The sequence below is a fragment of the Phalacrocorax carbo genome, chromosome 4 (assembly GCF_963921805.1).
Source record: "Phalacrocorax carbo chromosome 4, bPhaCar2.1, whole genome shotgun sequence".
NCBI classification, from domain to species: Eukaryota; Metazoa; Chordata; class Aves; order Suliformes; family Phalacrocoracidae; genus Phalacrocorax; species Phalacrocorax carbo.
The window spans coordinates 30,965,408-30,980,244 of NC_087516.1; the positions used below are offsets into that span (position 1 = coordinate 30,965,408).

General features: G+C 41.7%; 1 protein-coding gene across 1 annotated transcript in view; it reads left to right on the plus strand.

The window, feature by feature from the left end:
• Positions 1-14,837, plus strand: part of KIT (KIT proto-oncogene, receptor tyrosine kinase) — a 57,297-nt gene that overhangs the window by 24,367 nt on the left and 18,093 nt on the right. The window contains exons 4-8 of the mRNA XM_064449453.1: positions 2,033-2,169; positions 4,469-4,628; positions 7,483-7,672; positions 8,961-9,076; positions 14,450-14,564. Of these exons, the coding sequence (XP_064305523.1) occupies positions 2,033-2,169; positions 4,469-4,628; positions 7,483-7,672; positions 8,961-9,076; positions 14,450-14,564 (718 nt within the window). The remainder of the gene's footprint in view (positions 1-2,032; positions 2,170-4,468; positions 4,629-7,482; positions 7,673-8,960; positions 9,077-14,449; positions 14,565-14,837) is intronic.

A 14,837-nucleotide genomic window follows, 5' to 3' on the forward strand; every position in this document is an offset into this window, starting at 1 on the left:
TGTGTGGCCTGCCCAGTGCCATGCTCCTCGGTGGTGAGGCAGGGGCTGGGCAGCAGGAACCATCTCAAGTGAGCAGTTTGCTGGGGCAAATTGAAGAAATCTTTTTCGCGGTGATTTGGAAACTCTGATATAGTGAATTTTAATGCAACTAAATTTCAATTAATGAGAAGAGAACAAAAATGTAATCAGTACAGTCATCTCTGGCATTCTCCTTTGACGACAAAAATCAAGTCCGTTCTTGCTGTTTCTGTTGTTTGTTCTGTAAGAAGGGGTTTTTTCCAACTGTTTTTCAGTGATGGCCAAAGAAAGCCTGACATAACTGACATTTCTGTGACACAGGAGAGTGAAGTTGTAGTATTGGACTATTTAAATTTTTTCTGGGATAAATGTCTTTACTTGCTTGATACAACAGTGACTTCAGATGGGAGGGTGCTGACCTGGCATCCATCACCAGCAGCCCACTGATGGTGGGCCACCATAGGTGGTCCATGGGACCTGGGTGCTCTGCCCACATTCTCTGTCTGGGGAGAGTGTGCAGGAAGTGGAAACATATGCTGAAGGCCATCAGCAGTAAAGCAGCATTGTCATCCTCAGCGTTGTAGTTACTGTGCTGTAGTGTTCAATCCATGTCAAGTTCACCAGCTAAAACTCCTGCCTTCTCTTTGGCTGGAGTCTTAAGTGTGTTGGAGACCCTTTGGTGGGCATTGTTTTTGTAATCGTAACCATGGCGCTCTGACCCCCATACTTGAGCTTCTGGTGCACAAAGACAGAAGAGGCACCCATGAAACAGGGAGCTGTGGAGGCATACTAGGACATACACAAGCCCTGCTACGATAGCACAGGGAGTGTTTATGTCCAGCCTTTCTTGAAACAATGAGGGGCTTTATGGCCTTACGTCTGTTTTTGGTTGTCTGTAGATGTTGCTGGTGGTGAGAACACAGCATGCCTTCTGCACTGGCTTCCTCCTGCCTCTTGGGTACTGCTGAATGCTGGGGGGAGGATTTTTATGTAAGCCTTTATATCTGAAGAGAGCAAACATGTTTCTTTGTTCTCTTCTGTAGAACATGAGGAAAACATTATTGTTAATGTATGAATGGCTGAAAAACATGGCGTTTTCCTAAGTTTTGTATAATTTACCTAAGACAACTACAAAGCCTGTGTTGGAGGCAGGAAGAGAGTCTAGAAGGCCTTATCTGATATATGTTGCATTCATGGTTTGAAAGTGAGTCTTCCTGCATAAAAGCCCTAGAGGGAGGTTCGCTAGAGTCTTGTAAATGAGGAAAATTTGAAGAAAACAGCCAAACAAACTGTAGAGGGAACAGAGGAGGAACTGAAGAGCTTTGTGGAGATAAGAGACACATAGTCCTCAAATATACTTGACTATTGACAAAAGACACCCTGAAGCAGAACAGGGGTACAGCTACCTCGCAGCTGCTTGTAACCTTCTACTTCTTGGGTGACAAACCTGTCCTCAGGCTTGGCTGCAGCCACCTCTGTGAACCCTCACCGTGAGCAGAGGTTGTGGTCCTTTCAGAGATGGGTGTGCTGAGGTTCTTGAGCTGTACCTGTCCTTCCTAGGCTGTCCATCAGGGGCTTTTCAGGGATCTCTTGGGCAGTACTTCACATCAGCTGTAGTAATTTGTAATTAAAAGATGCGGTTAATGCTAGGCTGTAGTTCTTCAGTGGTTGATCCGTGTTTTGGACGGACATGGATGTGTTTTCAGTTAGAGAGTGCAACTTTTTAATCGCTGTCATAGAATGAATCATCTCATTGGCGGTTCAACATCGTTCAAGTTTCTTCATGCAAGTTGTTAAGCTCTAACAAGTATTATCTATCTTTAAGTGTGATTTGAAGGGAGACTGAAGCAGAAATGTGCTTGTTGTAAAGGAACAACTGTATAATATGTCAAAGAAATTTGAATACCTCTTGGAGGCTTGAATTTTTGTTGGAAAGTTAATGACTTGATTTTTATCCCCCCTTGGAAGCTCTGAAGCTAATGAAAAAGTAATGGACTTCTAAATTGTTTTCCAGTTCACAAAACTCTTCCTGTCATCACCTTATCCAAAAGCTACGAGCTTCTCAAAGAAGGGGAAGAATTTGAAGTTACTTGCACAATCACAGATGTGGATAGCAGCGTGCAAGCTAGTTGGATTTCTCACAAAAGTGGGGTGAGTTCCATTAACTGTATCGTGTATGCCACAGCACAGTACACAAACTCTCTGTAGACATTCACGTGCTTGTCTTGGATACCTGATCATATATCGGTTTGGGTTTGTTGCATTTCCAAAGGTCCCACATCCTGCAGATTGAGGGGCCAGCAACAACTGTCCCATGCCCATGAGGCTGGCTGGAAGGAAAAGCATCTGCACGAGCTTCTCTTTCCAAACAGAAATTAAAGTTAGGCTCTTCAATGTGAAGTTAGGTGACCTCTGTTGGGCTGCCTAAATATGGAAGCACGGAGTGCCTACACATCACATTGCAATCAATGGGAGCTGCAAATATCAACACATGGACTGCAGATTACATATTCTAGTCGTTATCATTAACAGTAAAATACCTGCTAATTAGCATGGGATTGTATGTGACAGGAATAGTAGTAAGCATTCGCAGGAATGATTAATTCATTTAAATTACATGGTGTGCCTCACTAACTGGGAGACTTCTGAAAAATGAACCAGTGAACTGGCTTCTCTCTTCGTAGTTGTAGGTGAAGTTACTGCCTGGCATCACCACATTAAATTATTGGCAGGCTAAGTGTTCCAGGAGAACACTTAGTGTTCCAGCAGAGTTTGTTACTGGCAGTGCAGATATTCTGGAGATGAGGGGCAGATTGATTCCCTCCCCTGGTCAGCCAGCGTGTGGCCAGCTCTGCCTTTGAAACGAGCAGCCAGCATTGGGTGTTTTTAAGGATGCTTCCTGGTCTTCTGGGTATACCCTGAAATTTAAATTAATTAAAAGCCCTTGTGAAGACCTGTTAGTAACTCCTGTTGTGTATGTTCCCGTGCTAATTGGCTGGTCTTTTACTGCTAGTGGTAGTGACCAGGATATGTAATTTGCAGTCCACATGTGTATGGAAAAAAGGCTTCTGTGATGTTTGGATAAATCACATCTCCTCGGGCAGATAGCAAACAGGAGGCCTGTTCCCTGGGGCTGGGTATGCCATGCTTACCTAATCTGCCGGCTCTGGCAGAGCAGCTCCCACTAAGTGCTCACTGCTCCAGAAATCCCATCTCGCAGCTTCAAGGGTTGAGGATGTCTAAATGACGTGAAGGTGGCGTGGGACATGCAGATGAGGTCCTGTGCCAAGGTCATGCAAACCAAACTGCTATTTGTGATTATTATAGTTCAGGAGGAACCAAAAATGCATTGAGAAGATTAAATTTATCTAGAACCTCTTGGCATCTCCAAGAATTGAAATCATTCTACAACAAAATCACAAGTCCAGGTCCACATTTGGATTAATCAATGTAAATTTATCAATCTTCCCAGCCACACTGAGCATCCTAACAGAAACTGAAGTCAGTGCCTTGAAGCATTTAGTTCTTCTTTAGTTCCAGCATGCATACATAGGCATAGAGGCATGATATACTCAATGCTTTGGAAAGAAAATGGAGTTTCCAGTTGCTGGTAAGGTTAATAAATCTGGACTGCTGTGGACTGAGAAGCTGAGACCAAGGATGCCATGCAAAGTGTGACATGAGCAGGTGTCTCTGCAGTATGTCTGCAGTAAGTAGATGCCATGGACTTGGGGCGTAGAGTGACCCATTTTAAAATGAAGCTCCAACACCTTAACTTCTGTCTGGTCATCCGCTGGGAAACATTGCAACCATTAGAGAGTTCAGTGATTTTTAGTCACCACTTGCGTGGTGAACCACACTTCAGAGTTGCAGTGACTTTTTACAATAGCTGCAGCTTCTGAGCATTAGGGAAGTCAAGACCCAGTGTTCATTTTGCATCAAGCGCTACAGCTAGAAGCATTGTTAGTGCAAATAAAACCTTCTGTCAGTTCCTCACCTTCATCAGCATTAGGAATTTAGCAGAGTGAGCTGGGTCTGACCTTGGGCACAGCACCCTTTTGCCCATATGATTCAAAATATTTGAAGAAATTAGAGTTTCAGCTTTGTGGCTTGGGCTGACCCGTCCCATTGGGCTCTCTGGGGGCAGGCGAACATGCACACATGCGCAGGCATGTGTTCTTGCCATTCAGTGGAGCTTGAGGAGGGAAAAAAAAAAAAATAAGGGGAGGGGATAGGACTTAGGAGAGGACATTATATCCCAAAGACAGCTGATCACACGCTTGTTTTGCATGGAGAGAGTCTAGTGACAGGTTTGTTATGCTGGCTTATTATTCCAGTTTAAAGTTATGAATATTAATATAACAAAGTTATAATTACTTCTATTTTTAATTTATCTGGGAAAGATGCTGCATACACAGTGTTTTAGATGTTAATTGTTTTTTACCGACAGATTGTTACAAGCAAAAGCAGAAATTTGGGTGATTATGGATACGAAAGGAAATTAACATTGAACATCCGTTCAGTGGGAGTTAATGATTCTGGAGAATTCACATGCCAAGCAGAAAATGCTTTTGGAAGAACCAATGCCACAGTAACCTTGAAAGCACTAGGTAAATAGCTCTTATAGAAATCTTAACATTTCTAAGGGCGGGAGGTGGAAAGTGAGAACACCGGGGAGCCTTCCCTTCCATCTCTCTCCTTTCTCCCAAACCTCAGTGAGCAAAGTTGCTTTAGTAAAAGGTTATTTCTGACTGGTACCATATGGAATGACTGAGGAAGTGTTGTCTGTATGACTACTTTAATTTCTGTAACCCTTTGCAAGTTACTGGAATATGACATTAGAACAACCATCCAACAGTGTTTCCATCTTTGGTTCGTCTCATGCTTCCTGGTTTAATTTTAAATTTAATGTAGTCTTAATGTAGCAAGTAATTTACCTTTGCCTAGTACTATCCCTATGCTTAAATAGTCTGGCAGCACAAGCACAAAGCATATCTTTAATACTTGCCTTCCAAGCACAGGAAATTTCGCTGGCATTGGCCTGTCAATGTTTTTTATGTAGAAGCTATATATGCACGTCTATATAAAATAATGCCATGAGGAACATTGCAGTGTGCATAGACAGCATGAAATTTTTCTAGAATTCACCCCCATGGTAAACCCACTAGCCATCGCTTCCACAGGTTTTGGATCGTGTCCCTTAACAGTGAGCGAACTCCCTCTCCCCTCTTGTTTAATAACAGACTCCTTTAGAGTTTGCTATATATTAATTTGGGTGACGTGCAGTGCCTTTTGGATTTTAAAGCTGCCAAAACCTGCTAATTTGATAAATCCATTAAGGACATGTTGGTGTACTTAATGAGATCATTCTGAAGAAGCCTGTGTAGTTGGCTAAAATTGTTTCAGTTCCTCACCATTCAAGGATGTAGTAACTGAGGGAAGTGCAGCCTTGGATCCTTTTTCCTTTTCAAATCTCTTTTTTCTATTGCACAGATACTCCTGCAACATTTCTTTTTTTCCTTACCCCGGTAGCTTAAAGAAAACAGAAGTATTTGACCTATGTGGGTCAGATCTCCAGCAGCGTGGCAGAAGTTTGACTGCCCTTAAGCTTGCTGTGCCATTTGAGGGGGTAGGGCTCATCACGGTAGTGATGTTTTCCTCATTTTTTTACAGGAGAGAGTAAATTAATATGTAAAAGAGTGAAACAGTGTGAAGTATGAAAGAAGATCTTTTACCCAAGGGGAACAATATGAAAGCTTTTATTATAGGAGGAGGGAAGTTCTTAACTACAGAGTCTTAGGACTACTACATATGCAAATGTGGCTTTATAAAGGATTGGCTTTGGAAGGCCTGGGGACTAAAATGAAGCACAGCATTATAAAAAGTAGAAAATAAAGTAACAAGTTTGTATTTAGTAAAATGCAAAGTTTGAATGAATAAAAAATACCAGAGAAGAGATGGACTCTTTCCTTTTCAAGATACTTTTCTCTCCCTACCCTCTCCAATTTGACTTAAAATATAATAAACTCTGTCTCCTGGATGCCTTTCACCCTTCATTGTCCAGCTGACTATATTTTTAACTGTGTCAGCTCCTAGAGTCCTGGGAAGTGGTGTACAGCATGTACTGGAGACATCCTGGGATTGTATCAGTTTCTAAATTGCTGTGGCTTTACAGTTAGCCAAAAGGTTTACAAGAAATAATGGCTATTTTTGGTAAAATTCCTAATTCCTTTTTTTTAACAGTTGATTTATCTAATCATAAGCAGTTTCTAGAGCTGTTTTGGGGACTGATAGCACAATCATAAAATTTTATTTGCTGACGTTTGGGTCCGATTTTGAATCTAGGTTGCATAGGGGATCCTGTGTTTATACAGAAAATAGAAAAAAGGCTCCGTAAAAGAACTAAAAATCTTCTGTTTCCAGATTTGAAACCTTTTCCTGTTTTCTGATGATGGGAGAGCATTTTAGAGCATACCTGCCTGCTATGAGTTTACTTCATCCTTTCTTCTCTGATGCATCTGTCAAGTGCTCTGGCAGCTCCATATGCTTTCACCAAGCCCCACTGGCTCTGGTTTTCCTGAGCCTCGGTGCCCAGCTGGCCCCAGCAGTTTGATTACTAGAAAGTGGGAAGAAGCAGGGATCTGAGATTGACTTTCATTCTAAATTCAAGCTCTCTCAGTAAATGTGTTTCCTTGTAATTGCAATCTGCCTGTCACACTGATAATTCCCGTATGAATTTGTGTAATAGATCTGAAAAATTTGTCTTTTCAAAGTGAATAATCCTGAAGCTGATGAGTTTATTAATGAAATTAAAAACACTGCAGTAAGGATGCTGCTCCACATGATATTTTGGAACAGAACTGCGCGATGATAAATGGTTTCTGCCAAATAAAAGATTAAGACCCAGCAGTAGATGAACAGAAACGCCTTAGTTAAAGACAATTGGTATCCAGGCCTGTGGACTTAGCACATTTTTCTCTAATTACAGTTTTTAATAGCTTCATTTGTAATGTCGTTCTTAATTACACTTGACAAAGAAACCTTAAATACTCTAGTATATTGTCATAAATGATCAATTTATCTTGCTTTTTTTCTCAGTGTTTCTCTTGTACCATAGATTTAGCAACTCTGATTTTTTTTTTGAAAAATGGAAATACTTGAGTAGAAGCATGCACGTGCTTGCATTTTTCAAAAAGCAAATAGAGGCTATTTATCACCAGGAGATGGAATTATTTCTGTAACAGCACTCAAGGCTGCTTTAAGTCCTGTGCCTCATTGCTATGTATAGCTGGTGGCCTTGGTTTTGGCAGGTGAGGGTTCAAGTTCTGCTTTGTAGGTAAGGTTTCCTGTTTTGCAGTTGGATGTTTGATCACTAGATCTTGAAGAAGTCTGAGTGTGGTTAGAGTACTGACAATCTTCTAAATGGCCCTGAAATTGTTTTTCTTCTCTTCTTATGGCCATCAGCTAAAGGATTTGTCCGTTTGTTTGCAACAATGAATACCACAATAGATATAAACGCAGGACAAAATGGAAATTTAACAGTTGAATATGAGGCGTATCCAAAACCGAAGGAAGAAGTCTGGACGTACATGAATGAAACATTACAGAACTCATCAGACCATTATGTCAAGTTCAAGACTGTGGGCAATAACAGGTAATATGGATGATTGTAAGTGCTATTGATTTGACTTTGGAACAGCAAACTAGAGTCTGCTCTGCAAAGATGGAAGTGGAGGTGGTACAAAAATTGTGAATATAAAAGATCTCATAGTCCGTGTGGCTTACCACAGTAACGAGTGCAAAGTTTGCTAACCTAGATTTGGAATAGCCTTGAGCTAACCACAGCGTCTGAGGAGCAGTGGGCCACAAACTCATGACTCACCTACAAGATGCCATTCCTGCCCAGTAAGGAAAAATAAGAATGTAAAGCTGTTTGTGTGCAGACTCCCTCCACCACCACAGCAGAGCCCAGTGCCCTGGACAAAAGCTTATGCTTTTACTTCTGCTGTGTACTGTTCTCTCTGGAGCCCTGGTCATCCAAAAATCCAGTGTAGCACCTAGTATGTGTGGCCTGGGTTGTGTATCATCTGGGTTCCCTCCTCAGCGAGAAAAGGAGCAGGCAGTGGTGCTTGCATGGGCTCCGAGCCTGATGCTGAGCGGTCACCCAGGCACACATCTGGGTGTTAGAAGCGGCAAAACTTTTGGATGCTGTAGTGCAAAGGCAGTTGTCGGCATGGACAGTGTGTCTGCAACCAAGCACCACACAGCCACTGGCTCACTCTACCCCCACCCCAATGGGATGGGGGAGAGGATCTGAAGAGCAGAAGTAAGAAAACTCGTGGGTTGAGATAAGAACAGTTCAATAATTGAAAAATAATAATAATGGTAATAATAATGATGATGATAGTGATGATGATGATAATAATAATAATGATGATGAAAAGGAAAACAGAGAGAAAAAGAAAACCAGGAAAAAACAAGTGATGCAACCACTATCACCCAGCGACCAATGCCCAGCCCATCTCTGAGCAGCAGTTGCCTCGCCTTAGCCAGCTCCCCCAGCTTTATATGCTGATCATGACATATCATAGTGTGGAATATCCCTTTGGCCAGTTGGGGTCAGCTGTCCCAGCTGTGTCCTCTCACAGCTTCTCATGTACCTGGCAGAGCACGGGAAGCTGAAAAAGTCCTTGACTAGTGTAAGCGCTGCTTAGCAACAACTAAAACTTCAGTGTGTTATGAACATTATTCTCATCCTAAATCCAAAACACAGCACTGTAACAGCTACTAGGAAGAAAATTAACTATCACAGCTGAAACCAGGACACAGTGTCTACAGAAGAAGACACTGTGCTAATAATTCACTCCTTAGCTTCCATTCAGCAATTGCCTGTTCACCGCAAGTTGTGAGCATCAGTAATGCTTTAATTTTTTTCTTTACAGTTATACAAGTGAACTTCACCTTACCCGATTAAAAGGAACAGAAGGAGGCATTTACACATTTTTTGTGTCCAATTCTGATGCCAGCTCCTCTGTAACATTTAATGTCTATGTGAAAAGTAAGTAAAGTGAACAGTCTGAAATATTTCATTATCACAGTCATTGTATTTTATACAACATAATGTATGCACAAGATGTCACAGTGTGGTTCAGCATATGAGAGGCTTTCGGAAGTGAAGCACATGCTGGAAAACTATTTAAATGTCAAGATATAAAAGTGCAGAGTACTTACACAAATCCACCTACTATCCACCATGACCTTCCATTCCAGTGAATGTATTCCAGAGGTTACCAGAGAGCAGATAGATAGTTTATACAGGGGAAAAAACCAGTAGCACCTGGAAAGACAATCTCAAAAATAAGAGTGTACCATAATCATTTGATAATTTAAGGTGGAGCAGGATATACAGAGATTATAATTTGCATCTTTGGCAGCCAAGTTAAGCTATTAATTGTCTTGAGTTGGATGCAGAGTTTGAAAGCTTGTCAGAACAATTGTTCAGTTGTGCCTTTTGGCATCTAAATACTTCTGTATAATAATACAGACCACCATTATTTTAGAGAAATCTGCACGGCTTTACAAATATGGGTGCTGTCATCTTTGTAAAAAAAGAGCATTGGTCTCAGTTCCAAACAGCGTTCTTCAAGACAAAAGCTAAATTTCAAAATTAATTCAATGAAACCTTCAGGAAACCTTGTCCTTCTTAGCAGAACCATCCTGTTAGAGCATTTCGTGCTCTCAGCGAACAAATATTGGCAGATGCTAGAGGCCAAGCTTAAGGAAAATTGAACTGGAAGAAGACTACAGGCAAACTGGAGAAGCTAAGGCAGGGCAGAGAATGATGCTTTCAAGCCCAGCAGGAGGAACTGTATAGTAAGTGAGTGAATGTGCTGCAAATACAGTTTTTGTTGCTGCTGTGCTTCAGCAGCAATGTGTCCTTCTCTGGGCATAGGCTTATGCAGAGAACTGTTGAGACCTGCACAAATGCACAAAATCCTAGACAGTAATTTCTGAATTCTCATTTAGCACTGGAGGTCTATATTTGTAGTGTCACTATTAGCAATGCCATAGTTTGGGCCTAGAAATGTCGCTTGGGCTTCTTTCAGAACATGGCATTTCTTCCTTCATCTGTGAATGCTGTAATTTCTGTTCTCGTGCTTTTTCCATTCCCTAGCTGTGATTTCTGAGATGAGGGCACTGGCAACCTCTGATGTCTTTTGCCACCGTGGATGAGTGTGGGTTACAGTCACAAGGGATAATTCTACCATTTTACAGATCAGTGGAGCAAATTGTTGAGCCAGAAGTTTAATTTCTGGGAAGGAATGGGAGAAATTGCAGGTTGCCTGTGGAACTGTCAGTTCACATGATGATGTTTTCTGACTTGCAGCATCATACACGTGCTCGGAGCAAGGGGCTGTTCTTGGGCCTCCCAGCTCTCCCAGGCTCTGCAGGCTGCTTGGGAGCAGTCTGGGCACAAGAACTGAAAAAAAAACCAACCCAGCCCACAATTTTGTCATCATTGGGTGTCAGTTCTTGGTGCAGAGCTCCATGTTGCCACTTCTGAGGAATCTGCCTCTTGATAAAAGCTGAAAACCCCTGTGGGTAATGGTTAGGAAACCAGACTAAGAACAGCATGGTGAAGCAATATGGCCAAGGCAGGAGGGAGCATGGACAGCTTAGTTCTTCTGAATGACTTGTCTGTGCAACCAGCAGCGTGCAGTCTTCTCCCCTCTTGCTTCAACGGCTAGTCTTGTAAATAGTAAGATCAGCCTTGGGACGCAATGAAAACATTTAAGCCATCTCAGTAGAGCCCAGGTTACCATGCGCAGCAGCTCTCGGTGGACTACAGACATTGCTGAAGTAGATGGATTTGACACACCTGACTCAAAAAGAGTTTCTTTTGGCACTTTGATTAAGTTCCCGCAAATATTTTTTCATTTTGAAAGAAGAGATTAAATAGATTGATCCTTCTAGGGGGTTGTTTTTAAGAAAAAATAACCGGTTTTCAGTGGCTTGTAAAATGCTTATCATTTAGGTATGAATCACAAACTGCACAACAACATACTATATTATTTGACATAGCAGAGTAACTGCCAAAGGTGAGTCATCTGTGGGTGGGTCAGATCCTGATATAATGATCTCCTGACCTGGCGTTGTCGGGGTGGGGGAGCATGTTTGCATAAATTGCTGGGATGTAGCTCATGATGTTTACTCGTCTGGCTTGGGCAAGTAATCAGCAGAAAGTAATCAAACAGGTAAAACAGGATTCATAATCAGGAGAATGTCTTTGCATAAACAAAAATTGTTGCTGAAACGTTTGCTGAAAGATGTGAAAACCCCTGTGCAGAAATACTTGTCTTGGATTTAAACACATTTAGTAATTACATATGCTAATCTGAAACAATACTAAATTGCTTAAAAAAAAAAAAATGTAGTCAGTCATAGTAAATGTGACATAAAGTAAGTAAGGAAGGAGCTCTGAAATTAGGAGCCAAAAAGAAAATTACAACTTGACAAGCAGCATACTGAACTGAGTTACAATTAAGAAATTGTAGAAGTCTCCAGAGTGGCAAGGTACAGTACATCTAGCAATTAGTGGAGGAATATTCCAACTAGTATCTGACTGTAGTGCAAAATAATACCTGGGTTTAATTATAGTCAACAAAATGTTACCTATGTAGTTGGGGCTCATGCTGCAAAGAGAAAACTGGTCACGGTATTAGCTTAGTGGTTTTCCTGTCATTGGAATGTGTGGTGAATAAACGAGGAGTCACCGTGATATTTTGATTGTCATCCAGAAAATGTGGCTCCAGGAGGAAAGCCCTCTCTCTTTGACTGCAATGACAGACAATACCTATTAAGTATTACTTTTTAGACATTCACTTTGTTAACAATGAAGAAAAGGAAATCAGTAATAGAAAGCAATTAAATGCACGACGTTATTATAAAGAGCATTGAGATAAAACAGGAGTGGCCTCCTATTAAATAGACTAAATCCTTTTTACTACATTCAGAATCAACATTAATAAAAGCTGAAAAGCAGTTTAAAAACTTAGTGAAATTAGAAGTTTAAGACATCTAATGACTGATTATGGAAGGCAATACGCATATATGCCAAGCAGTGTAATGAAACATTAAATATTTAAAGGGTTAAAGTCAAAATAGTAAGCAAAGTCTGGTCATTAAGAGCCTGTCTGATACCAGGGATAATTAAGCAGTGAAAGTCATAACATCTAGCACAGTAAAATCTCTTTAAAAGAAGATGCTCTATGGCAGCTTGGCATCTGTTTGCCAAAGCCAGTCCACCTTTGCTCTAGCATCCCCTGGAGCACCTATGCTGGTGGATGAGGAAGAAGCTCTGGCTGCCAGAAAGGGGTGCAGGTGCTGAGACACACAGCCCAGGGTGATGGTGGTAGCAGCTGCCTCCGTCCCCTTGGGTATGGAGCTGTGGGGGGCTCTTCACCACCCTGAGTGGAATGCGTCCCTTAATTTCTCTGAGCCAGGGAGGCTTGGGAGCGCTCTGTGCTTGTGGAGAGAGGCTGAATCGCCACATCGAAGTGCTTCACCAGGGCAGTCGGGTAGAGCTGCGCTCAGGTCAGCTGTTCTCACAAAGCTGCTGCAGCTCAGTTTCCCATGGCACCAAGGCTGGACCCCTGACTGCTGGGCTGCTGGAGGCGTTAACCCTGTGCAGCCTCTCATTTCCCTCTGCTCCTGCAGGAAAAGTCCATGTGGACTTAGGGCCATGTAGACAGGCTTTTATTGCACTAGTATTTTACAGCAGAAAAAGCCTGATCAACATAGGGATTTTCATTTCCCCCACTCAGTGTGTTAGGTGCAGCCTAAATCTGGCACAATATTTTTTCCAGGGCTTAATGTTCATTTTCTTCTTATACTTGACCTCCCACTTCTCTCATTTCTTGAGTTATATTGTGTTGTAACGTTGCCTAAAACATAGCGTATACCTAAACAAATTGCTTGCACATCGGTAAATTAGCTAATTACAATTTCACAATCCAATCATTTTGATAGGAGTTTCAGAAATGTGGATTATGCATATTCCACGAGCACTGAGGCTGGGTGAGGTGCTGTGCGCTGTCAGAAAGTTCCTTACCAAATAATGCTGAAAATCCATCTCAACGTTTTACAACAATGTTTGGTTCTTGGTGTTTGCATAAAACACAACACACGGATTTAGAAATGAAAGAACATTCAGTTTGTCACATGAGTCATGAGGAGATGCTCTGTGATAAGAGAATATATGTGTGCTTTATTGCCTCTAATTTAATCAGCAAGTAGAATATTCATTAAAAACTAACACCGTGCAGATTTTATGTACATGGATTTTATATGAAAAAAATCTGTGTTTTCCCACTGTAATCTGTACAGCTTCACAACTTTCTAGGAGGAAATCTAGAGAAGTTCATCTTAGTTTCTGTAAAGTTATATTAACTGATAATGGACTCTTAACTTGTACCTGTCAGGTGAGCAGTGTCATTGGAATACAGTCTGTTCTTTTCCCCATTAACTTTTTTTGGGGTGATTTTGCAAGGAAGCTAAGGTAGTTATGGGAAATATGACCTGTAATGCAAGTTTCTCAAAGAGAAACATCTTGCTGTGTTGGCTGTGCGCTTGGTTGAAGCCTATGACATTGGACTAATGACTTTAAAGTCCATCTGATCACTCTGGTTTCCTCCCATGCTCAAAACAGCAGCCCCTGAACTGAGTGAAGGACTAGCTCTGGTGCAGGATGTGGCAGGAGGCATCGGCTAGCCAGATTGCTTTCTAAGTTGCCAAAGCGATCGTGAATTATTGTTTGGAAAGCTGATACATTCAGCCAAATATTAGCTTCCTCTACGTGCAATGTTTCAGAGAGTCAGGCAGTCGGGCATTTCAGTAGTGGTATCTTAGAGGGACGTATGTCCCCTGTGGGGACTTTGTCTGCACTGGTTGCTTTGCACTGTAGTTCCTTTTCTGGCTGTGGTGGTAATATTTAATACAAAGGGCAGATGTAAGAGATGTGGTTTGACAGATTTAGTATGCTTATAACTGTGAAGAAACTGTCCGTTTTACAGGCGGGTAAAGTCATGCTGTACAGGAATGGGAACTGCAGTGTTGTTCCAAATACACACTTCTTTGGGTTGTTTAAGCTCTGGGCTTTGCTGGTTTAGGATCCCTCATCAAACCAAATACTCAGTGGAGGTAAGGTATTCTTCTGAAATCCAGCCCAAGCATTCAGCGTAAGAACTGATATTTTCACAGATGGTCAGTTCTTGCAGGACACCAATTCAGACCTGGACACCCTTGAACATGTGAAGCTCTGTTCCCCTGAGTAATTCCACAGATGATGCACACAAGTTGCTGGGTGAAGAGCAAATGGCAATGCAAATTCTGTGTTCCCCTGATACGTAACTCCTGTTTTTGTTTATTGCAGCAAAACCGGAGATTCTCACTCTGGATATACTTAACAATGGTATTCTCCAGTGCGTAGCAGCTGGATTCCCAGCCCCTACCATATACTGGTATTTTTGCCCAGGAACTGAGCAGAGGTGAGTTAAGTAAACCAGAGTCTCCAAAGGTTATTCTAGATGCAATGCACCCAATTTGTAATTAAAAATTAAGAACATAAAATGACTTGGTAACAGTTAGGTTTAAACGTTGCATCACTGTTTTAATCATTTTCAGCATTGCATTATTTGCAGTGGTTTGAGGGGAAGGCAGTGGTATGTTTCATTATTCCCCTTTGCATTCTGCCCTTGGATGGGGAATAACCAACATGTTCTGCTGCAGAAAGGTAAAAGCCAAACTTCCTCTCTTCTGCA